This window comes from Erpetoichthys calabaricus, chromosome 4 (genome assembly GCF_900747795.2).
Source record: "Erpetoichthys calabaricus chromosome 4, fErpCal1.3, whole genome shotgun sequence".
NCBI lineage: Eukaryota > Metazoa > Chordata > Cladistia > Polypteriformes > Polypteridae > Erpetoichthys > Erpetoichthys calabaricus.
In genome coordinates, this window is record NC_041397.2 from 17,893,513 (window position 1) to 17,920,512 (window position 27,000).

General features: G+C 41.0%; 1 protein-coding gene across 5 annotated transcripts in view; it reads left to right on the forward strand.

Moving 5' to 3' along the window:
• robo2 (roundabout, axon guidance receptor, homolog 2 (Drosophila)) overlaps positions 1-27,000 on the forward strand; it is an 837,757-nt gene that overhangs the window by 69,231 nt on the left and 741,526 nt on the right. For all 5 annotated transcript variants that reach the window (XM_051926308.1, XM_051926309.1, XM_051926310.1 and 2 more), the window contains exon 2: positions 13,523-13,849. In XM_051926308.1, coding sequence (XP_051782268.1) covers positions 13,523-13,849 — 327 coding nt within the window. The remainder of the gene's footprint in view (positions 1-13,522; positions 13,850-27,000) is intronic.

The following is a 27,000-nucleotide window of genomic DNA, read 5'->3' on the forward strand; positions in this document are numbered from 1 at the left end:
GTTTTATTATAACAAATATATTCTTAATAGGGGTGACATGGTGGCACTGGTACCTTGAGGTAATCAGATGAGGATTTGCATCCTGGGTCCTCCCTATGTGGGGTTGGTATGTTCTCACTGTATCTGCAGAGCTCCAATGATACTTTGAAGGCCACCTATGGCACATCTAGTAGCCATTGTATCAAATGTACTCAAATAGGGGTGGCATGTTGGTGCTGCTACCTTGAGGTAATCAGACGAGAATTCAGATCACAGGTCCTCTCTGTGTGGGGTTGGCATATTAACTCGGTGTCTGCATTGCTCCAATGACAATTCGAAGGCCACTTATGGCATGTCTAGTAGCCATTTGCTGCTACTTGTATATAATCAGACTTCAATAACAACTTTCATTGGTGCATTGTTTTATTATAACAAATATACTCTAACAGGGGGTGGCATGGTGGCGCTGGTACTTTGCAGTAATCAGACCAGGGATCGCGTCCCAGTTCCTCCCTCTGTCTCTTGTTCTCCCTGTGCTTGCAGAGCTCCACTGACAATCTGAAGGCCACCTATGGCCCATCTACTAGTCATTCGCTGCTCTCAACAAAGGCTTTGTTTGTCTTACGTAGCAATAAGTGACTAGCAGATGCACTAATATAAACCCTTGTGTTATCATTTTTTTTATTATAATGCTTTTTTTTTTTAATTAAAAATGAAGCAAACCAGAGGTGAAAAATGCATATCCCATTGTTACATGCATAAATTAATCAATGACTAATGCAGAATCTCCTGGGGTTTCCATTCGTACTCATCTAGCTGGATCTTCTCCATTATCCCAAACAGACTCTTTTTTTTATTATTATTAATTAAACAAGAAAAAGGGAAATCAACAACGTCCAGTGCAAATCTTTTCATTTTTACTGTGTATTATTTATCATTTGCAAGATCGTGTCTCATAATAATAGTCTCACTAGTCTTATCTAGTGACAATAGTCTTGCCTCACTAATAGTCAAGAACACACAATATTACCACACACATTAATAAAATAATAGAAATAATAAATAGATCAGGACACATTGGCTATGCCGTATGTTAGACAGGTTTTTTAGTTCAAAAGTATTCATTCCGTGTATCCATTCAAGGCGTACTCACTGAAATGTAATGTCCTGTTTCGTCAAAACTTCACAGTTTCACCTGGGGCAGCTTCTAATGGAAGAGATTCCTAAAGCCGTATACTACATTTCTGTTTAGTTCAAAAAAGGGGCCATGATTTAAAGACAGCACAGCACAGTGCAGTGCATGACCCGTTCATTTTCTAATTTTTCACTGTCTGGCATAGAGATGCAAATCAACAACGGATCATCAAGCCGCCTTTAGTCTCTTCTTACAAGTTTGAAACACACCGGCATCTCTGTTCTCGGCTACCCAGACACCACTGCTATGCAAATGTGCAGCTAAAACCCGAAAACGCATTCAGAAAAAGACGGTGATGTTTTTTAACGAGGAGCCCTCCCTGGCGAGTCACGTACAACCTCTGCATTCTCTCTGTGCTGCTGCTAGGACATGATTAGCCTGACAGGGGAGGACAATTGCACAGGCATCTGCTCGGTTAATTTTGGGAGAAAAAAATACCAGATGGAGGCTCAAGGTTTAAGTGATTAGAAGGCAGTAGATTGGAATACAAATTGGATTAAAAGAAATTAGATTGATATAAATCGAATTGAGTCACAACAGTTTGTGTTGAGCGTACCAAGGGGCAATGGATTATGGGAGAAGCAGATGCTCCAGTGAGATAGGAATTAATGTGCCTTTGACACTCCATCTGGGAAGGCCTGAACATTGAGTACATCCCTAATCTCACTCTCCATTTATCAATGCCATAATGTTAATTAGTACTTCATTCATTAACTTACTTACAGTGGAATACGAATCTCAGCCCTTAGCATGGAGCCGCTTCACAATTTGTTATTTTGCCAAACACTGCCTTCTCACTTTCCCTCCGAGCTTCGTACTACTGTCAAAGATTGCATTTTTGGTTGCCTTTTATCCAGTTTTATTAAGGCAGCAGGACAGTCTATTTTTTTTTTTTGTTGCCAATTTGATATTGCTGATAACGCTGTCTTTGATATAATTGAAGGTGACTTTAGATTAATATTTAAACTTGCAATATGAAAACAGGCCTGTAACCTTATAAAAGCATATTGAAAAATGCATGGCAGATGTTTGACTTAAGAGGTACTGACGTTTGCTAACTTTAATATCACAACATTAAAATTTTATCCCGATTGTTGCGCTCATTCATGTGAAATGAAGTCGTGTCCTTCGCTTTTCAAGTCAGACTTTGGTGGATACCTCCCAAGTTCATTCTGTTACATTTTTGCATGCATGTCCACTACATAGAGTAACACAAAGCTTCTGAGCTCCATCAAAACAACTTCTTCTTCTTCTTCCTGTTTCGGCTGCTCCCATTAGGGGTTGCCACAGCGGATCATTTTCTTCCATATCTTTCTGTCCTCTGCATGTTCTTCTGTTACACTCATCACCTTCATGTCCTCTCTCACCACATCCATAAACCTTCTCTTAGGCCTTCGTCTTTTCCTCTTCCCTGGCAGCTCTATCCTTAACATCCTTCTCTCAATATACCCAGCATCTCTCCTCTGCACATGTCCAAACCAACGCAATCTCGCCTCTCTGACTTTGTCTCCCAACCGTCCCACTTGAGCTGACTCTCTAATGTCCTCATTTCTAATCCTGTCCATCCTCATCACACCCAGTACAAATCTTAGCATCTTTAACTCTGCCACCTCCAGATCTGTCTCCTGCTTTCTGGTTAGTGCCGCCGTCTCCAACCCATATCACATGGCTGGTCTCACTACTGTCCTGTAGACCTTCCCTTTCACTCTTGTTGATATCCATCTGTCACAAATCACTCCTGACACTCTTCTACACCCACTCCACCCTGCCTCCACCTGCCTCTCTTTTTCACCTCTTTTCCACAATCCCTATTACTCTGTACTGTTGATCCCAAGTATTTAAACTCATCCACCTTCTCCAACTCTACTCCCTGCATCCTCACCATTCCACTGACCTCCCTCTCATTTACACACATGTATTCTGTCTTGTTCCTACTGACCTTCATTACTCTCCTCTCTAGAGCATATCTCCACCTCTCCAGGGTCTCCTCAACCTGCTCCCTACTATCGCTACAGATCACAATGTCATCAGCAAACATCATAGTCCACGGGGACTCCTGTCTAATCTCGTCTGTCAACCTGTCCATCACCATTGCAAATAAGAAAGGACTCAGAGCCGATCCCTGATGTAATCCCACCTCCACCTTGAATGCATCCGTCACTCCTACCGCAGACCTCACCACTGTCACACTTCCCTCGTACATATCCTGTACAATTCTTACATACTTCTCTGCCACTCCCGACTTCCTCATACAATACCACAGCTCCTCTGGAGGCATCCTGTCATATGCTTTCTCCAGGTCCACAAAGATGCAATGCAACTCCTTCTGGCCTTCTCTAAACTTCTCCATCAGCACTGTCAGAGCAAACATTGCATCTGTGGTGCTCTTTCTTGGCATGAAACCATCCTGCTGCTCATTAATCATCACCTCCCTTCTTAACCGAGTTTCCACTACTCTTTTCCATAACTTCATGCTGTGGCTCATCAATTTTATTCCCCTGTAGTTACTGCAGTTCTGCACATCCCCCTTATTCTTAAATATCGGCACCAGTACACTTCTTCTCCACTCCTCAGGCATCCCCTCACTTTCCAAGACAACAAGATATAAAATATATATACATGAAATATGAAATTTAATGTCAGTAAATGTAAAGAATTACACATAGGAAGTAATAATGTTAGGTTTGAATACACAATGGGTGGTCGGAAAATCGAGAGCACACCTTATGAGAAGAATTTAGGAGTCATAGTGGACTCTAAGCTATCGACTTCCCGACAGTGTTCAGAAGCCATTAAGAAGGAAAACAGAATGTCAAGTTATATAGCGCCTTGATGTGTGGAGTACAAGTCACAGGAGGTTCTGCTAAACCTTTATAACACACTGGCGAGGCCTCATCTGGAGTCCTGTGTGCAGTTCTGGTCTCCAGACTACGAAAAGGACATAGCAGCACTAGAAAATGTCCAGAGAAGAGTGACTAGGCTGATTCCAGGGCTACAGGGGATGAATTATGTGGAAAGATGAAAAGAGTTGTGCCTTTACAGTTTAAACAAAAGAAGATTAAGAGGTGACATGATTGAAGTGTTTAAACTTATGAAGGCAATTAGTCCAGTGGATTGAGATGGTGACTTTAAGATGAGTTCATCAAGAACATGGGGACACAGTTGGAAACTTGTTAAGGGTTAGGGTTAGGGAGGGTAAATTTCACCCAAACATTAGGAACCTTTTCTTTACACAAAGAACGATAGACATTTGGAATAAGAGACCAAGTAGTGTGGTAGACAATAAGACGTTAGGGACTTTCAAAACTCGACTTGATGTTTTTTTAGAAGAATTAAGTGGATAGGACTGATGAGCTTTGTTGGCCTGAATGGCCTGTTCTCGTCTAGACTGTTCTAATGTTCTAATATGAAAATAAATGTACTGCATCATACTGCTAAGAACTGTTCTAGCGTGGCTCACACTGTCACCTTTTCATGTGATTAATTACTTCCAACGCCTTTTAGCTGCAAGTTGATAACATCCATTCTTTACAATGATAATGCGCAGATAATGTATCTGTGAGGCTGTTTCTACTGTAACGTAAATACTGAGGACATGTTTGTTCAGTCTATACTTACTGAGCAATGCTTACTTAATTTCTTTCTGCTTCCCTTCATTTCCAGATAGGTCACTTTTTTTGTGTGTTTCTGTACAAGTGAGTGGCTTACACACGCGCCTCCCCACGAGTTTTGATTCACTCATACTGGGGATTTGAACAGCTGTCAGACGAGTAAAACAGGAAAAAATATACTAAATATAAAAATGGAAGTAACTGCTCTCAAAGTAAAATTGAAACAATAAACAGGAAAGTCACACAGAATGTTTCTCTGTTTTAAAAGTATTTGCCAATACTTTCAGTGAGAGATTTTGAAATTTCACAGCTTTATCAGAGGGACGAGATTGCGTCGGTTAGGACATGTGCAAAGGAGAAATGCTGAGTATATTGGGAGAAGGATGCTAAGGATAGAGCTGTCAGGGAAGAGGAAAAGAGGAAGGCCTAAGAGACGTTTTATGGATGTGGTGAGAGAGAACATGCTGGTGATGAGTGTAACAGAACAAGATGTAGAGGACAGGAAGATATGGAAGAAAATGATCTGCTGTGGCAACCCCTAATGGGAGCAGCCAAAAGAAGAAGATAGAGCAGCGTTTCTCAGCCTTTAAGTATTTGCAACCCAAGTTTTCATAACAGTTTTAATTTTGCACCCCGTAATGTTTTTTTGAAAGGAGCCCACTAATACCAATTTGTTCTTTTTTAATTATTGATATATCATAGATGCATATTTTATTATACCTACTTAACTTTTATCAACATTTATCTAACTCTATATTTATTTTTCTAGTATCAGAATGTAGTTTAAGTTAATTTGTTTTGGTTTCAATAGATGTCTTTTTCATATTTTCGATTCTTGTTTTCTTTTTTTCACACCTCCGCGCACCCCTAGGGGGGCCCGCCCCACAGATTGAGAACCACTGAGATAGAGCATGATCTGTCTGAGATATCTCAATGAAAATGAAACTACTTGTAAAAAGGAAACAGATCTGAAGACGTGTAAATGGGTGAATTTATGATAGGAATATTGGTTACAGCTTTGCTATTAATTTGTTATTTGTTAAGCTAGCTGTGCTACCCATCTAAGACATGTTAAAATCTAAGAAATCAACATAAGTCTCAGCATTAATGTTAGCACTGCATCATTTTTTGGAATATTTTTGGTAGTGCATATAGTCATAAAATGCATTACATTTGTCATTCCTAAGAAGTTGTGGTAAAATGCGGTACTACAAATGTTTATGGTGCACCATCTGTTGGAATGAAAGATGCAATGCATAATTCTCTGTTGCATGCTATTTGGCATGGAGGGTTAACGTCTGTGATGTGCCATGTGGTGGAATGAGAAATACAATGCAATGTCTCTGTCATATGCCAGCAAATCAAATGCCAAAGTCCTTTAATAAGTTATCATCCTTTCAGCAGAATCTGATTTTGTCTAACATATTGGCTCCGTTCAAAGCCAAAAGTAGGGCTTCACTATCTGAATGATAATGCTTTATCTATTTCAGGGTCGTCAGAACCAGTCCTGACAGCCTGTCTATTACTATCCAAAAAAAGATGAATTAAATGCTTTTATTAAGAACTATTTGCAAAATTTCTTGACAAAAAATTGTTCTATTTATGATGGCCTTTCTTTCTTTCTTTCTTTCTTTCTTTCTTTCTTTCTTTCTTTCTTTCTTTCTTTCTTTCTTTCTTTCTTTCTTTCTTTTAATTAAATACCTAATTCTTCATCAAATGGGATGACATACCAAGACTAATTTAAACAGTATTAAATCCGAGCCTGGCACTGTGATGATGTGTTAGTTAATTCTGCCGCCACTGAGACCCGAGTTCTGTTCCCAGGCCAGTTGCTTTCTGTGTGGTGTTCAGACCTTCTCTCAGTAGCATGGACTTTTACCTTTAAATGTATTGTTCTACCTCAGCAAAAGACGATGAAAAATTTTCAATTATAGGATTAGGAGATGGAACTAGGTCAAAAAATATGTGCAGGGTCATCACCAGAGTGATTAAACCGATCTTTCGACAAGCTAGAGACAGTAAACACAAATCGAAAACCGAAAGCCAGAAAAGAAGTGAGAGAAGCATGAAGATAATTATATCGCGAAACACACACCAAATGTTAGATTTATCCTAACTTGGATAACTAGAAACGTATGTGACGACCTTTGTATGGTCACACTGATGACTTCACTCATCGTCATTTTGGAAGAGATTGCCGATGTGAATGTTAAAATATGGTAACACCCAAAAACAGTACAACTTACTAAAACAATTTAAGTTTCTCAAGAAGGATGGCAGAGAACAATATCAATTAGTAAACTCCACTTTAGACATAAAGATGACCCAAAAACTACCCAGAAAAGACGCAAATCTAATAAAATGTACCAATTACAACACCTACACCACATCCCTCATGAAAGTTGATCCGCAGAATTCTCTCAGCTTAATGGTGAATCACGTAGTGGAGGACAATCGGTGGCAATGAAGGGGAAGTGCATTTAAGACTGAAGCCATGAAGCAATTTTTTGCACAAAGAGCTGTGGGACCCTGGATCAAACTACTGAGACATGGAGTTGAAGCAGAAAGTTTGAGAGACTTCAAGAAGAATCTGGATGAGACATTGATACGGCTTAGCCATTAGCTAAATAATGGTCTCCTCTCATTTGTCAGATTTCTTAGGTTTCTTATGTTCCTAAAAGATGTAGAAGTCACTGCGGCTGAAGGTAATAAACTTACACACTCGGTGTGTATAAAAGGACAAGGTGACAGTAGTGATGTCCTGTAACTGACTTGCAAAACCCATGAACCTTCCCATTAGTCCGACCAGGTGATAAATCAAGGATGGGTATATGCCACTTTCTGTGTGTGTGTGTGTCTGTTCCCAGCCCCCCATATTCTTTTCTACACCAGTGTCCTGAGTCATTAGAGTCATGTTTGCACCGATCTGCTGCTTATTTTTGTGCTGAAGCACTACGTGGTGTCCTCCAGACAATCCGGCATATCGTTATGTCTTATTGATCCTTCTTTGTAGTGTGAGTAACATTATTAACATGTCTATGTTTAGCCATTTATTACGTTTCGTTATGATAGGCCATGCAGTACATACAGTTTTAAATGAAATGTATGCGCTTCCTTGTAAGAATGTTGATCTACATGTCCATATCATAGGAATGACGTCAACAAGTAAGATTTTTGTGCTAGCAGAGTTGTGGGAAGATGATTTTGTTTCAAGGTACTGCACAAGTGAGGCCTGCCTGTTTTGTCATTATGTTTTAGGTCATTAACAGTTGTTTGGGTGTCCAGTTGACATTTTTTTTTAATAAGGAGAATGTTAATTGACTTTTTATTACCATATGCAAATGTGGCGTTGCATGTCTGCAAAAGACAGGGATGTAACTTTTGCACACTATTTCACAAAATTCCTATTCTTATTTCTCAAAGTGTACCACAAGAGTGCAGAGTGGTAGGCTACAAGTGATTCAACATTTTTTTATAATGTAAATAGCAAATAGTTAATAGAAGATCTGATGGGAATGTGCCTTGTATATACAGTATGGTCTCTCAGGGTGAGTGCATTTTTATTTTTTACAGTATCCTTTCTGGTTAGCCTTTATAAAATGTAACAGAAATGAAGAACTACACTTTTGTCAATGTGTGTGTACACTCTACAATCATTTTCTTTTTTCCTGAAAACAGATGTTCTCTTTCTTACGAGTATATTTATTTTCTTCGATTGAAAACTGGACTAAATTACCACACAAACCATACTTCAGTGTCTACAGGGCTATTTGTTTCCTCAACAGGAATTTCTAATATCATTTTCTAGATAGATTTTTTTTTCTTTATCTTTCAGAAGAAATTCTATTGATCTCAGTAAGAGGCATTTAATAGCATGTTAGTTTCTTGCAGAAAAACTGTACTTAGATAAATTCATACTTTTTATCAGAAATTAAGTATTTTACCAAAAGGGCATTTAATAGTATGTTGTTGCACTTAGATATATTCATGATACATTCTTATTAGAAATAAAATACTCCAGGAATGAAATGTTTATATACAATATGTAATATATGGGACAGAGTCATTTTTATAGCACAGAGTCCTTGTCACTGCACTGGGATCCACATTCAGTCCACAGGGTAAGTGCCCCCTGCTGGCCTCACCCACATCTCCTCCATCAGCAACCCAAGCTTTTCCTAGATGGTCTCCCATCCAAGTACTGGCCAGGACTGTACATGCTTAGCATGCTTAGCTTCATGTGGATGACCTCTTCTGAAATGCGTATATTTATATAGGCCGACACGGTGGCGCAGTGGGTAGCGCTGCTGCCTCGCAGTTAGGAGACCTGGGTTCGCTTCCCGGGTCCTCCCTGTGTGGAGTTTGCATGTTCTCCCCGTGTCTGCGTGGGTCTTCTCTGGGTGCTCCGGTTTCCTCCCACAGTCCAAAGAGATGCAGGTTAGGTGGATTGGCGATCCTAAACTGTCCCTAATGTGTGCTTGGTGTGTGTGTCTCCTGTGGGCAGGATTTGTTCCTGTGTTGGCTGGGATTAGCTCCAGCAGACCCCCTTGTCCCTGTGTTAGGATATAGTGGGTTGGATAATGGATGGATATATATATATATATATATATATATATATCTATATATATATATATATATATATATATATATATATATATATATAGTGGTAAAAAGAGACCAAAGAGACAGATTAAGGGTTGGGGAACCGTCGAGTGAACCAGAATAATTGCACGTCTTTACAGATTGTAAGGACTCTCATATACATTCGAGTCAAAGCAATGAAAAGATGGTTGATTTTAATGGCGAATGAACTGGAAATTGGAGTAGAAGTGGAGTGGTGGATGGGAAGGGAAGGAAATGATATCATCAGAGGGCGATCAGGCATGTCACATGGGGACGGCTGGAATGCAGGAGGTCTTCTTTGTTTGTGTTCATTTTTTAATGGGTTTCATCTGCTCTTCGGTCTTTTTGATGAAAAAAGGACAGATGCGTTAGTATGCTGCCTTATATCCCCGTCCGGTGAGTTTTCGCGCTCCATTGGACCTTTCGGCTGCCCCCTAATCGTGCGTGTGTGACTATATATATATATATATACATATTTGCAGTTGGAGATCCACAAAGGGAGAAAAAACGAATCACGTATCATAAAATAGTTTTATTCCTGAGCTTTCAACCCCTGTCAGGGGTCTTCATCAGAGGATAATGCTTAGACTTACAAGAATCAAAGGCAATATATAGCAACACATTCAGTGGGGGGTGGGTGGAGGTGACTAAGTCCGTATGATCAAGGGGGGGGGTGTATCGTTAAATTAAAGTGCATATGTCCTTCTTAAGTTGGCATATGCTGGGTTTATGTCCAAGTGTCTGTTAATGGCATTTTCATCTGATAGCCAAGACTCGGCCAACTCTCTGGCGCTTTTTGTACTGGCCTTAAATTTTACTTTCACGTTGTCCCAGTTGAATGTGTGTCCTGTCGATTTGGTATGTGCATATATCAAAGATAGTGCGTCCTTTCTTCTGACAGCGTTGCGATGTTCCTGTACACGTGTTGAGATTTTTTTTGACGTTTGTCCTATGTATACCGCTGAGCAAGAATTGCATGGGATACTATAAACTGCGTTTCGTGTTTCGGCTGTCGATTTCTTGTTTTTAGCATTAAACAGGACCATGCGCAGATTGTTGGTGGGTTTATGTGCTATTTTGATGCCCCACTTGGTCAGGGTGCGTGCCGTGCCTTCTGACACATTATGATGATACGGGAGTGAATGCCAGGTGGGGTGGGGGTTCTGATTTACGTCGATTGTATGCTGATTCCTTTGGTGCCTGCTGTGTAGACTCCGATTAATGAATGATTTTGAGTATCCGTTCGAGGTGAAAAGTTGAAACAGATAGCGTCTCTCATTAATTTTTGTTTCCTTGGTATTACAATGCGTGTGGACTCGTTTAAATAGGGTTTTCACGCAGCTCCGTTTATGAGATACCGGGTGATTGCTGGCGAAGTGTAGAATCTTGTCTGCGTAGCATTGTTTGCGGTAAACACTTGTGGTCAGGGTGGCGTCACTATTTCTTTTGATGTAAATGTCCAGGAAATTGATGTGTCGATTAACTTCTTTTTCCATTGTGAACTGGATTGCAGGGAATACTGTGTTAATATGATTGAAGAACTCATTCAGCTGGTTCTTTCTTAATATGACGAATGTGTCGTCTACATAGCGTATCCAAATTTTGGGTGTAATCTGGGATAAAGCTATGTTTTCAAATCGTTGCATTACCAGTTCAGCTAGGAGTCCAGTTAACGGTGATCCCATTGGCATGCCTTCTTTCTGTGTGTAATACTTGCCGTAAAGCGGCAGAGAGTTGGCCGAGTCTTGGCTATCAGATGAAAATGCCATTAACAGACACTTGGACATAAACCCAGCATATGCCAACTTAAGAAGGACATATGCACTTTAATTTAACGATACACCCCCCCCCCCCCCTTTGATCATACGGACTTAGTCACCTCCACCCACCCCCCACTGAATGTGTTGCTATATATTGCCTTTGATTCTTGTAAGTCTAAGCATTATCCTCTGATGAAGACCCCTGACAGGGGTTGAAAGCTCAGGAATAAAACTATTTTATGATACGTGATTCGTTTTTTCTCCCTTTGTGGATCTCCAACTGCAAATATGCAAACCGTATCACAGACCTTCTCTTCCATATATACATATATATATATATATATATGGTTGAAATAGTTTACTGTCAAATAAATGCAAAGAGTACACGACACGTGTTTCGCCCTCATTCTGGGCTCATCAGGTGTACACACTCCACTGCACTCCCTCTCGGGAATCGAACCTCGGACGTCAGCATCAGAGGCGATGCCCCTAACGTTGCGCCACGGCGTGTGGTTCGTTTATTTGACAGCATGTAGATCGGGGTAATTACATTCACGGCATTCGTAGTCTGTGTCACAATCTGATTGTATGGGTAGTTACCTACCAGGTAATGCTTATGGTTGGCCAGCAATCTGCTAACATCCGCCACGGTGCCCTCAGTTTGTGAGGAGCAGATCATAGAATGGTTGAAATAGTTTACTGTCAAATAAATGCAAAGAGTACACGACACGTGTTTCGCCCTCATTCTGGGCTCATCAGGTGTACACACTCCACTGCACTCCCTCTCGGGAATCGAACCTCGGATGCCCCTAACGTTGCGCCACAAGCGTTACCTGGTAGGTAACCACCCATACAATCAGATTGTGACACAGACTACGAATGCCGTGAATATATATATATATATAGCTGTATAAGCCCATGCTGTAAAAATCCTGGGCTCCTAGAAACCATGGATTCTGGCACTTCAATCAATCAATCACATCGGCTGTGCATTATTGGCTAAGCGAGGTTCTCTTACGTCAGTGGTTTTGTTTTGCCGATGTGCTCACCTCGCTTGTGTATTAACGGCTAAGTGAGTTTCTCTTTTGTCAGTGGTTTCACTTTGGCGACAGAGTCGCTTTCTTTGAGCTTCATGCTGTAGCCTTGCATTTCCGGGCCGTACAGACAGACAGACACACACACACTTCCACGCGTAGACATTTATAGACAGGTATAAGATACTAGCTGTCCCCTGTGGCTCCGCCCACATAGTAGTGAAACAGGACAAACTTTAAAAATCAATACAAAAAAAAGGAAAATGTAATTCTGGCCAAGTGGAAGGTAGGTACGTTACGACGTCAAATGTTGCCACTGTATCTGATCGTGTTCAGCTCTGATGGGAGGGCATCCCCCGTGTGGGGATAAGAGTACGTGGCTGTGATATCTCCGGCAATGAGCAGCTACCCTCTAAAACACACGTTGCTCTGATCTCTCTCTTAAAAACATCAAACATTACTCCTTAACAATCTGTAGATGATAATGTCTGTTGAAAAAATAGATATCACTAGCTAAGCGGAGGCAAGGTATGCTCCAACACGTGGCGAGAGGTAGAGTGACTCGAACGGAGGCTGGCACATGAGTGAGGAGGGCCTCGCCCACCTTCCCACTCCTGAGGTCCCCCCTCCCCCTCCTTTGCATGAATAAATCGGTTCTGCAGGCAAACTAGGATTCTTAGCATGATGAGAGAAGTTGCAAAAATCAACCGGAATGTTCTAGCAAATTATAGAAAAAAACCCAATCTAAATCCGTTAAGAAGTTCTCTTGTGAAAAGCGGACAGATATACAGACAGACAGACAAACTTTGGATTTTATGCATATATATAGATATATATATTAACAAGCTTGGGTTGTAGAGTTGCACAGGAAATAGGGTTTGGTTTCCAAGGAAGATTGGTTTACTGTTTAATAGACAGAGAGTCAGCTCGCAGCTAAGAGAGCATCAGCGTGCAACAGCCGCCATTGTGTAGTAGGAATACGGAGCAGAGGAGCCGCCGTCTTAAGCGACCGCTGCCATGGTCATGGGAAATTTTATGATAACGAAATTGAAGTATTAAAGTGCAATGTAATTATTGACTTTGTTATTAACTGTTTTTATTTATTTATTTATTTATTTATTATTAACTGTTGACTTTGTTATTAGAATTTGAAATTACATCTTGCCTGAAGAAGGGGCCAGAGTTGCCTCGAAAGCTTGCATATTGTAATCTTTTTAGTTAGCCAATAAAAGGGGTCATTTTGCTGGACTTCTCACCGAATTTGAAACAAAAACAGATATTCAAAACTGAGTATGATTCTTAATTTGCTCTTTTTAACAGGATCTCGTCTCCGTCAGGAAGATTCCCCTCCACGAATAGTGGAACACCCTTCCGATCTCATTGTTTCCAAAGGAGAACCTGCTACGCTCAATTGTAAGGCTGAAGGCAGGCCCACTCCGACCATTGAATGGTACAAAGATGGTGAGAGAGTGGAAACAGACAAGGATGATCCACGTTCCCACCGTATGCTTCTGCCCACCGGCTCACTCTTCTTTCTACGTATTGTGCACGGTCGGCGAAGTAAGCCTGATGAAGGGAGTTACATCTGTGTGGCCAGGAATTATCTCGGAGAAGCTGTGAGTCGTAATGCATCCTTGGAAGTGGCATGTGAGTACCCGTTCTTAAGATATTTTCACCTTCTTTAAAATGGTTTTGGTTTGTTTAGAAAATTCGCTTCGAAATCTGTAAAACGTTATGTTCGGTAAAATAAATGATAGGTGCTCGGTCAGAGTTGTGTTATTGTGAGACGTTTCCGGAATGGTTTTGTGGGAGTACACTGCCTCAGTAATGTTGGATTGCTTGTTTTACCATCCTCATTTAGAGCTGCTGTTCACACGTGTGCAATTATGGAAAGCCCAGGATAATAAATTGGGGTTAAACTAAGGTTGTTTACGATAGCCGATGATCACGTTTATTTTTTTGTTTGTTTAGGGCTGCTCCTTTTTTAGGGTTGTTGCCATACTTCCATGAAATATTTCTTATTGTGGATATGATAAATTGTTAGTTTTAAACAACCTGGACCTTTGGTTTACACTTTTAACCGGTGGGGTTCTGTGGATGGTTCCACGTGGGTTGAAATCAGATAACGGGAAGCTGGTAAAACGAAAATAAAGGGTATGGGGAGAGTTAATTGCACGAGATGACATATGAAAGAGCATTGCTGGACTTTCTGTATACTGTTGGTAGAAAGTACTTGACACTGGATTATTCCACTGTTTTCTTACCTGTATGCCTCGGCTGGGTGAATTTTCCCACTCTTTCCAGATTACTCTCGCATTCCCACCGTGTGATAAGGACTAAACTACTTAAGTGCTTTCTTTTTAGGGATATTGGACAGAGAATCTGCAGAGTTTGTATAGAACAATCCAGTTGATTGGCAGGACTACTAATTTTCCACTGTTGTGATTCCCGTTATTGATATCTGGGACATGAGATCCGCTTATATATGCGGACGTACTGAACCTGCGAGCGATAACTGGGGCTGAGGGTAATTGAGTTACATTAGACATCAATTGTCCTCTGTTAGGTGTGTAAATAGATAGGGTTGGACAGGGAAGGTGATTTTTATAGACGCAGTAGATTGTCAGTGTCCATTCTTCACAATTCGAAGTTTCTGTGAGGTAGTTTAGCTGTTTAAAGATTCTGTAACTTCATCTTTTTGCACAGTACATGCATTTTGTTGCTAATTTAATACGTATTATCGAATAGGCTCCGACCCCTCGTGACCCTGAATTGGATTATATGTGTTTAAGAATGTTATATTATGCTAAACGAATTCATTTCCTTGTACATTGGCTTACGTGGTGTTGTGTGTGTGTCAGCTCCAGGGATTTAAATTTAATTCTCAGTTAGTACTTGTGTGGGTTTTGCATGTTTGTGTTGATTTTCTCTCCAAAAAACTTGTTTCATCTCATTTTAAGTATATTAGGTTAATTCTTCTTCTTCTTTTGGATGCTCCGATTAGGGGTTGCCACAGCAGATCATCTTCTTCCATATCTTTCTCTTCTTCTCTGGCCAACAGTAGCCCAATTTCCGCCAGCACCCTGTTGGCTAACAGTACTGGTGGCGGTCGTTGTTAACCCGGAGCTCGACCAATCCGGTATGGAAATTTGTATTGTTGTCTGCATATTGATTAGGCAAAATTTTACACCGGATGCCCATCCTGATGTAACCCTCTCCATTTATCTGGGCTTGGGACCGGCACAAAGAAACACACTGGTTTGTGCATTAATTGCCAACACTTAATTAGCCGAGGGAACGACAGACTCAGCAGAAAATAAATTTTGGGCCGCCAGCCTGGCCGTCCCCATTTACTTGTTCAAAGAAAATCAAACGCTCAGTGGCGTGAAAATGAAACAAAACCGTCGCCACCGACGTAACGTGGTTAGATCAATTAGACCTGCTTTGTCTATCGTCAGGTGATTACGGAGTGTTAAATGTGTTACTACAAATGTTTGTGATACACCATCTGTTGGAAAGACAAATGCAATGCATTTCATTAGTAGTATGCATTACAAATAGATGGTGCACTACCAATGTTAACAAAAAACTCTACGAAGAATACGAAGAAAACATAGCTAGTATTAGAATCAACTTACAGAATCCCAAACCACCTTCTATAACCCAATGGGATATTAATAAATATATATTGAGACTTAGTGTCTTTCCGATGACCAAAGTACTTGATAAATTATATTAATATAATGTAATATGAATAGAATCATAATTTATTATTACTGAAAAATAAATTACTTATATAATAATAGAATATATATATAGAATTTGGAAAATCAGGTGTGGCCACCAGGGGGCGCTAGAGAACCCCAAAACCAAGACACAGTATAACACCAGACATTATATGAATAGATTAAAGGTATTTATTTACACTAAGCACCTTACCAATAATCATTTCTCCAAAATAAGCCACAATTACCCAAAAGAAATGAATTCTTCCTCCTCTCTGCCTCCTGTTGAGTGTTGCCCGCTGCCTCCTGTCTCTGACTCCCCGATATGAGGCTTTTATGTCAGACCTTTCACTCCATGTCTTCTGGTAAGCACTTCCGGGCCATAAAGAAAGTAGGGAGATCCTCTCCGATAGCACCCACTGATGAGACCCAAAGACTCCAACAGGACTCCAATTCCCAAGCACCCCTGCGGGTGTCCCAACTGGGTTGCCATATAAGGACAGTTGCCACCTGGTGTAAGGAGGATGGAACAGCTCCCAAATATCAGCTTCTACTGGTCCGTCCATTATTTCATGTCGGTCGGAGACAAAGTTATTGCTATGATCCGCTAGCCAATTTGCTTGCATCATTGCACTGGCTTCACGTCCTGGTAATAACACCGCCTCTGATCCGGCCGGGATGTCCATTCACTTCCTACACAGGGTAATGTAATCCCAAATTAAACATACCAGGCATGAGCTCATCCCTTTTTCTAATTGCTCTTTTATGCTATGTAAACAGCCATTTCAATTGAAGCTCTCTAGTTGTGTAGCTCTCTTGTTGTACTTGGGTTGAATATTTATAATAATAAAATAATTTGCATTTGTCATTCCAATGGGGCATCACAGACATTAACACTGCTTTTATGAACCCCATACCAAATGGCATCTAACAGAGACGTATGCATTGCATAGGCTGAGTAATTTGGATTGTTAACAAAGCATACTATTATTCTTGCTGTTATTTTCATTTGTTTGATTGTGATATGTTCTGATTTAATGTTTTGTTCCCAAGTTAAAGAAATAAACAAAAAAAAAAAACTGAACTGAAAGCTGTAGGCAAACCCTGTGACAGAAAAAAGCCGATTTGCAAAATGAATGGAGGAACGGGGCACGGATTGTCATTCTTAGATAAGTGAGCTGGTGCACATGATACATTTTTCCGGTGAAATATCGCCATTCTGTAACTCTGTATCTGTTCCATCAGCCTGCGCTGACCTTGAAGTCGCCTTTTTCTCCTCAGTAGTAAGGGAAAGAAAATAAAATAAGAGACCCCCACGATGAATCTGGGCACCTGAAAAAGGTCTCCTTAAATATTTACAATAAATTGTAAATGAAAAAATGAATTGTTGCTAGATAAACAATATTTCAAACTATTCCACTAGAAAAAAATGCAATGGCTTATTTCTAGCTGAAGTGAGATATATGATTTGTAATTTGGTAACCAATATATAATAATAATAACGTATTTTATTTATGAGCACCCCGTATAACATTCAAGGACAGTGGAAATATATTAAAACAATGACGTATACCATAAACATAAAAAACAATAAAATGTATTCAACATATAAACGCCTGTTTAAAAAAAGCCAATTCTTTCATTTAATTTTGAAAGCGGACATTCTAGATGAGTGTCGAACGTAGCGAGGGATGCTTGGTCATTTGGTGTTTAGAGTGGGAGGCAACAAGTAATTCTGCAGCAGGTGACCACAAATTGTGACAAGAACGTTAGAACTGTAACAAATGACAGGAGACTATTCAGTCCCAATCCGAGGTTTTCTTGGGCTTTTTGTGATCCTTGTCAGTGGGGAAAGAAATGGGCTTTTGCAGGTTGTGTTTTTTGGGCTACTTTTTTTTTAAAACCACCCCCCTCCACCACATTTTTATCATGATTTTCATCCATCTTGTACCCCTTTGCCTGCTATTCACACTTGTATATGTTCTTTACGGCTGTAAAATCTCCGAGGGGGACTCCCCTGCCATTGTGTGACAATATATACCCATTCTATCACTCTGAAATATCCCTAAGAGGACCCCCCTAACACCACCACCTGGGGCTTTGATGGTATCTCTCTAACCCATTAGGGGTCAGTTGATGTGGTAGGCACAAATTCAAGTCAATCTGATCTATTTTACCACAGACCCCTATTTGGTTTGCACTATCTCTAAGGAGACCCCCCCAACCACCACCACCACGACCTTGGCCTTTGATGGTATCTACCTAACCCTCTCTATCTGAAACTGCCCCCCACTTTCTAGTGTGTCAATTAATCTACTTCAGTTGTTGGGCTATTTTTTGGGGCACATCTACTATTTTTAATCTGCCCTTGGGCTATACATTTCTTAGGGACCTGGCAACCCTGATTCAGTCCATCAAGTTTGATTGTTTAGATAGATAGATAGATAGATAGATAGATAGATAGATAGATAGATAGATAGATAGATAGATAGATAGATAGATAGATAGATAGATAGATAGATAGATAGATAGATAGATAGATAGATAGATAGATAGATAGATAGATAGATAGATAGATAGATAGATAGATAGATAGATAGATAGATAGGTTAGGTTCAGTTTACACCAATTAGCATCACATTTGTAAATAGTAACACATCTCAATCTCTCAGCGACTATGAAGTAAGTGGGGTCCGAAAATAGTTAGATAGATGTATATCACTTGAAGAAAAAAGAATAAAAAGAAAAACACCAAGTAGTCAAGCAGCAGCAGACGATGGTTTGAATGTCTAACTATGTTGTACAACGGCGCAGGTGAATCCAAATGAAGAAACGCTGAGCCAGGCAGAACTGCTGCTGTTCAGCAGGTGAGCAGAAAAGACCCGCTGTCAGAATTCCTTAAAGAAATGAGAATTCGAGGAGGAAGGATGGCATTTTACAAAGAGCGATTTATTCCCATCTAAGGGAAGAACATCTCACCCTGATACTTCTTAAAGGTAGTCAAGGTTTTTGCTTCACCTGCAGGTCTTTGTGTGACTCTTTGGAATTGTAATCAAAAATTGGTTTTCGTGCCGTTAATAAACTGAAGGGAGGATTTGAGAGGCAACTGCAAAATTGCTCAGAGTCCCAACGGAGTAGAGTCACTTCTGGCATTTATGGGATTCAAACTGGCAACCTTTCCGATTGCCGGTGCAGATCCCTAGCCACCACTCGGCCCCTAGAGGGCTAGGACCATCGGTAAAGCATCAAAAATCAAGAATATTATCACATTCGTGATCAGACTCCTTGAAATAATATAACATGACATTTCACAAGCTTATGTTTCCAATGCCCATTTTTTGAAAGTTGTGCAAAAAGGAAGAAATTTGACCACCTTGTATCCCGTTAGGGGTCAGTTGATGTAGTAAGCACAACTTCAAGTCATTCTGATCTTTTTACTGCAGACCCCTGTTTGGTTTGCACTCTGAAATATCTCTAAGGTGACCTATCCGACCCCTCCCTACCCCACCCCCACCACCACCATCACCTCATCCTTTGATGGTATCTACCTAACCCTCTCTATCTGAAACTGTCCCCCACTGTCTAGTGTGTCAATTTATCTACTTCAGTCGTTGGGCTATTTTTTTGGGGGCAATTCCACTATTTTTAATCTGCCCTTGGGCTATACATTTTTTTGGGAACTGGCAATCCTGATTCAGTCCATCAAGTTTGATTGTTTAACGAATATTTAAGGTGTTTCAACATCTCACCCAGATACATCTTAAAGGTAGTCAAGGTTTCAGCTTCACCTGCAGGTCTTTGTGTGACTCTTTGGAATTGTAATCAAAAATTGGTTTGCGTGATGTCAGAAAACTGAAGGGGGGATTTGAGAGACAACTGCTAAATTGCTCAGGGTCCCAACGGAGTAGAGTCACTTCTGGTGTTTACGGGATTCAAACTGGCAACCTTTCCGATTGCCGGTGTAGATCCCTAGCCACTACTCGGCCCCTAGAGGGCTAGGACCACCGGTAAAGCATCAAAAATCAAAAATATCATCATATTCGTGATCAGACTCCTTGACATAATATAAAATGACATTCCACAAACCTATGTTTCCAATGCCCATTTTTTCAAAGTTTGCAAAAAGAGGAAATTTGACCACATCGTATCCAGTTAGGGGTCAGTTGATGTGGTAGGCACAACTTCAAGTCATTCTGATCTTTTTTACTGCAGACCCCTGTTTGGTTTGCACTCTGAAATATCTCTAAGGTGACCTATCCGAGACCCCACCCCCCCAAACACCACAACCACCACCACCACCACCACCACCATCACCACCACCATCACCTCGTCCTTTGATGGTATCTACCTAACCCTCTCTATCTGAAACTGCCCCCCACTTTCTAGTGTGTCAATTTATCTACTTCAGTCGTTGGGCTATTTTTTGGGGCACATCTACTATTTTTAATCTGCCCTTGGGCTATACATTTCTTAGGGACCTGGCAACCCTGATTCAGTCCATCAAGTTTGATTGTTTAGATAGATAGATAGATAGATAGATAGATAGATAGATAGATAGATAGATAGATAGATAGATAGATAGATAGATAGATAGATAGATAGATAGATAGATAGATAGATAGATAGATAGATAGATAGATAGATAGATAGATAGATAGATAGATAGATAGATAGATAGATAGATAGATAGATAGATAGATAGAACATCTCACCCTGATACTTCTTAAAGGTAGTCAAGGTTTCAGCTTCACCTGCAGGTCTTTGTGTGACTCTTTGGAATTGTAATCAAAAATTGGTTTGCGTGATGTCAGCAAACTGAAGGGGGGATTTGAGAGACAACTGCTAAATTGCTCAGGGTCCCAACGGAGTAGAGTCACTTCTGGTGTTTACGGGATCCAAACTGGCAACATTTCCGATTGCCGGTGCAGATCCCTAGCCACCACTCGGACCCTAGAGGGCTAGGACCACCGGTAAAGCATCACATATCAAAAATATTATCATATTCGTGATCAGACTCCTTGATAAAACATAAAATGACATTCCACAAGCCTATGTTTCCAATGCCCATTTTTTCAAAGTTTTGCAAAAAGAGGAAATTTGACCACCTCGTATCCCGTTAGGGGTCAGTTGATGTGGTAGGCACAACTTCAAGTCATTCTGATCTTTTTTTACTGCAGACCCCTGTTTGGTTTGCACTCTGAAATATCTCCAAGGTGACCTATCCGAGACCCCACCCCCCCCAAACCCCACAACCACCACCACCACCACCATCACCTCGTCCTTTGATGGTATCTACCTAACCCTCTCTATCTGAAACTGCTCCCCACTTTCTAGTGTGTCAATTTATCTACTTCAGTCGTTGGGCTATTTTTTTGGGGCAATTCCACTATTTTTAATCTGTCCTTGGGCTATATATTTTTTAGGGACCTGGCAACCCTGATTCAATCCATCAAATTTGATTGTTTAACGAATATTTAAGGTGTTTCAACATCTCACCCAGATACATCTTAAAGGTAGTCAAGGTTTCAGCTTCACCTGCAGGTCTTTGTGTGACTCTTTGGAATTGTAATCAATAATTGGTTTGCGTGATGTCCGCAAACTGAAGGGGGGATTTGATTGGCAACTGCAAAATTGCTCAGGGTCCCAACAAAGTAGAATCACTTCTGGCATTTACGGGATACAAACTGGCAACCTTTCCGATCCCTAGCCATCACTTTACCCCTAGAGGGCTAGGACCACCGGTAAAGCATCAAATATCAAAAATATTATCATATTCATGATCAGACTCCTTGAAATAACATACAATGACATTCCACATGCCTATGTTTCCAAAGTTTTGCAAAAAGGTGTAACTCTGACCAGGGCCATCTTAATAGTATCATAGGCCCCCTGGCACTGGAGCCCCTGTTTTGACAGCAAAACAGAAACATGCACTGGCAGAAAACATTGTGGACCCCTATGCTCCTGTGCCCATATATTAAGATGACCCATACTCTGCCCACCTTGTGTCCCTTTAGGGGTCAATTGATGTGGCAGGCACAACTTCAAATCATTCTGATCATTTTTACTGCAGACCCCTATTTGTTGGGCACTTTATCATAAGGGTGTAAATTCCTGCACAAAATATGGCCTAACAATGCCAGTGTTTTTGGGTCTAGAGGGCCACAAATACGGGGGAACCCCAAAACACTTGAATAACTAGACATCAAGACGACTTGAACAGTGTGTCATCAGTGGGGGATTTCTTCAACTGGTGGGTCAGGAGGAGCCGGATTTAAAAAATAAAAACAACTGAAGTGATTTCCAAGCGTTCAGAAGTAATTCTTATGTGCGCAAAAGAGGTGCCCTGATTTGACAATAAATTAAACATAAAAATGGATCTGACTGATGTGAAAAATAAATACCGCCTTCCAATGGGACTATCACAAGTCACAATGAGACAATACAAGGCTTGGATTTCGCTTCTTTTAGTTGGGCGCCTCGCGTGAAGAGCGCAGGGGAGCGAATAAGTGGGCGCGGGCGGTGGTGGGCAGTATGAACTTTGCGTCTACCACAAAGTCAGATCTTTCCCTCGTTGCCGTGGACCCCGAGAGGTACCACATTAGCCCCAGGTGTTAAATATGTGACAGCAGCTTGATCTATCGATCAGCGTAAGAGGGTTTCAGGCCTAAATGAAAATTCATGAAAAATTGATGAAGTCTCCAGATTATTCTTCTTTTTTTTTTTCCTTTCTCCTTCCTCCCGTTCCTCATGTCTGGGCGCCTCAAGAGCACAGCATGTGTTGGAAGGGAAATTAAATGAGGTGCTGAATGCTTTGGTGTCGTAGAGGTTAGGGTTCAAGAGTCAGAGGGGAAAGCCTATCAGATTGTTTTCCCACCACCCCAAGCTTCCAAAGTGAAATGCAGCGGCATTTTAGGGATTAAAACGCAACTTTAAAGGAACCTTTGAAATCATCAAGGGAGCAAAAAAACCAACAACGTGTACAAAAACCCGGTCCTCTAGAGAAGCTTTTTTTTTTGTCCCCCCCCCCCCCCTTATTTCACTCTTTCCCTTTGCACAACCGAGTGAGCAGAATCCATTGGATAATTGAATTGCAGCTTTGAAGCAGATTGAATTCTGTGTCGGTGGGATGGTTCCGATCTTCTTCTCGGTGTCGTCCCGGTGAGGCCACATTCATTGGGAAGAACAAGACAGAAGTGAGGCGGCTCTTTGCATTATTTATAGGTGACAGATTGCTAGTCTCTGAAAAAGGAGATTTTTATTCATCCAATTTGGCTTTAAGTCCATAATATATTGGTGCTTTTTCTGCCTCAGTAAATAAGCCTGTTTTAATAAAGAGCTGCTCTCTTCCCGATCATTGGGTTTATCAGCAAGATTTACACTTTTAAAGATTTATAACTGAAATAAGAATGCACGGTATGCTTTACAAAAACATCAGATAAAGTGCTCGTGTATTAAATTACTTTTTTTCAGATAATAATAAAAAATAATGGGGGCGGCGATGCCTCTAATGGCAGTGTTCTTTTTACCCACCATGGTTTAGTAAATGTTGCTGCTGCTCTTAAATTTCTGTGCTTACTCCATTTAATTTGATGATTTGAATCATTTAACATTGGCGTCAACTGCCATTGTCCGTCTGGAGATTTCATGTTCTTCCCATGTCTGAATGATTTTCTATTCCCGGGTGCTGCAGTTTTACATCAGTCTTGCCTGAAGAAGGGGACTGAGTTGCCTCAAAAGCTTGCATATTGTAATCTTTTCAGTTACCCAATAAAAGTTCTCATTTTGCTTAACTTCTCACTCCATCCATAATGGCTACTACTTAACCCTAGTACTACACCATCATCTCTAAAGATGAGCTGCTTAGGTGAATTGACAATTCCAAAATCGGCTGTAAATGTGAGGCAGTGAGTGTTTGCATGAGTGGGTTGTATCCTGTCTTGAACCCATCACTATTGTCATGGGAGAAAACTTTCCTCCATCATCGAAGAAGGCAATCATGGAGCCCAGACATTTCTTTATTTCCACAAATGTCTTCCGTCCGAGGAGTGAACAATCAATTCAACAGTTCATCTGCTTTGATACATTTTTCTGACCACACTACCTGACTCTTAATATGCAGAACTTTATTACCTCCTCCAATCAGCAACAACACCAACATTTATTTCTATAGCACATTTTCATACATATGATGTGTAGCGGAAAGTGCCTTATGGGATGAAGAAAGATAAAAATAAGATTAGGCAATGGTAAGTTACAAAGAACAAAGTAAGGTCCAATGGCCAGGGAGGACAGAAAGAACAAACAAAAAAAAAAACAAAATCTGCAAGGGTTCTGAGGACACAAGACCACCCAGCCAGCCCTCACTGGGCATTCTACCTAACATAAATGATCTGTCCTCATGGTTTACAGGCTTCACGTGGAAAGAGTTAGATGATGATGATGTCATGTGGACATCTGGCCTTCAATCCATCAATGGAGGGACTGCAAGGTGCCCTGATGAGGTGGTGGGATCGGCTAACTAATTAATTAACTAATTAACCAACGGCACCAGTAATTTCTGAATTTTGTCGATTCTCCTATTAGTCTGAACACTGCTTCGTTAAGAGGGGTGATCTGTGGTCTCTCCTATTGATCTTAGAACTGCTTCAAAGTGGGGGGGGGGGGGGGATATAAGGACTTTCCCCTCAGTTTATTGTGACGCTATAGCCTCACTGTGACGCTGATATATTTATAACACGGATAGATACGGGTCAAGACTTTCAATAAGTTTTACGTGTTAACTACAATGAGCAATGTACTAGCGGGTTTGCAATGAGGAAAAAAAAAGAGGAACATTTTTTTTTAACTTTTATAAGATATTTGATCTTACCATCAGGTTATTTGTTAAGGTTTTTTTTTTTTCAGGTTTCACCGTATGTTTCGGGTGCAAGACTCGCGCGTCACATATCATTTTTACCGACTGGTGTTTTAAAGGTGGCGCAGATGCTAAACGCAGTCACGAGTGCCTGGGAAGGTCAAACGATAGCTATAGGAGAAGTCCAAATTGTATTAGTAGTGTACGTGTACCGTAATGTTTAAGTTTGTATATTAGTAACCTCGAGGTTAGGTATAAATGTTTTTGTTGTTTTGTTGTTTATTGTTTTATTAGGTACTAGCCATGTGCGCCCAACTACGTTGCGCGTTGTAAAAAGAAGACAAGACACGCATAAAGGGTTGGGGTTTTCCGGCCCCGTATACTGTAAAAATTGACTGTGGGTCCAAAATATTGTACATAACAATATACAGTAGACAACAAGATGGCGCACTGGGGGAATCTTTATGGAGAGGGACCGGAAATGAAAGTGAAGGCTGCTGGGAAGGGACCGAGATGGATGCTGGGGTGGATCGACAGAGGGAATGCGGAAGTGGTATTGCGTGGTTAGGTACTGGAGGTGTCTTCATGGTGGTGTTGTTTCTTTCTTTCTGCCGAAAACAGAGAGAGAGAGGTTAGTGCTCCGCCATTCCCTTCTGGCCTGTGGTTTCACGTAACATTTTGAGTCTTTCCGCGGCTCCCTAAGCACGCGTGCGTGACAGCATGTTAAAGTTGTCTGTGAAGAGCTCCCTGTTTAAACGCGGCTGCCAGTCGTGAACTGGGCCCTTCATCGCACAGCATTATGATTTTTTATAAGGGAAACAAAATTACAAAAGAAAACCCTTGGACATTGATTCAATAGGAACGGCCTACTCGGAATCACTGTCCGAATTGTAATTATGTGGTGGTGTAGGAGCATTTCTGCTTCTCTCCATTCACAGTCTGTCTCGTTTTCACGACGCTGTCGTTTCCTCTCACGATCTCTTCTCAACCTTTCTCAAATCTCGCAGGTTGCTTTGTGGCAATCCAAAGAGTAAGGCAATATACACGGAGCAATGGTTATAAAAGGGGGACACATAGGTATCCAGGCTGTTTAAAGCATAAATAGTGATCACTTCACTGACATGTGAGCAAGCCACGGTACAACTGTGAGACGCGCAGCACTCGCCGGCTACAACGTAACAATAATAATTTCCGGAATGTGCTGTTACGTTGTCATTCATTTTACCCACTGTCTTTTTTTCATTCATATGTTACGTAGGCACGTACCTTTTATCTTCGGCAATCTCATTCTCTAACCAGGCCTCAGGAGCTAACCAGCGTAACACTGTCCACCACCCCTTTTGTTATTCCGGAACATTGTTGACATCCATGAGTAACAACAACGTACTAAACTGGAAGGTGGTCTACGCATGCGTGGAATTCGCGGACAAACAAAGATCAAGATCCAAATGGAGATTATATATAAAGACTAGTCATTTAGCCCGTTACAATAGCGGGCGCTAGAACAGTAGTGCATAAACATTAGTAGGAACAGTCTATATTAAATGGCAAGGGACTTTGACTTTGTTGGTCGTATTTTTCTTTCTTTCAGCCTTTCTTTTGTTGATGTTTACTTGCTGAGCTGACTGTTCTTCGTGGGCTGCCGCCGCGTATTGTGTGTCATTAATTTTCTGTGACAGTAATACTGTCTTGTACGGCTCTATTCAGTAAGGGCGCGCACAAAAAGGCAAGCTTCAAAAGGGCGACCTCAATTTAGCACGGCGAATAAAGGCATTCGTAGATAATTTAGTTCAAATGGCTCTGGAATATGTGAAGAGCAACAAAGGTGCAGATCTTTATTTACGCGCGCCTTTATTCGCTGTGCCCAATTGAGGTCGCCCTTTTGAGGCTCGCCTTTTTGTGCGCGCCCTTATTGAAGGATACCGTCTTGTACGTCCTTTAATTTTCTCTGGCGGTAATATAGGCGTGCGCGTCTGTAATATCCCTTTAATCTCCTCTGACAGTAATACTGGCTTGTATGTGGCTGTAATATGCATCACTGTATTGTGTACCTTTAATTTCCTCTCGCAGTAATACTGGTTTGTATTTCCGTAAAACGCCTCTAACTTTCTCTGACAGTAATATCGCGCATCGCACCGTGCCCCGCGCATGCGCACTTCACCAGAAGACACCCACACATGGACACCTGGACGCACATAGGGATTTTATTAGAGGAT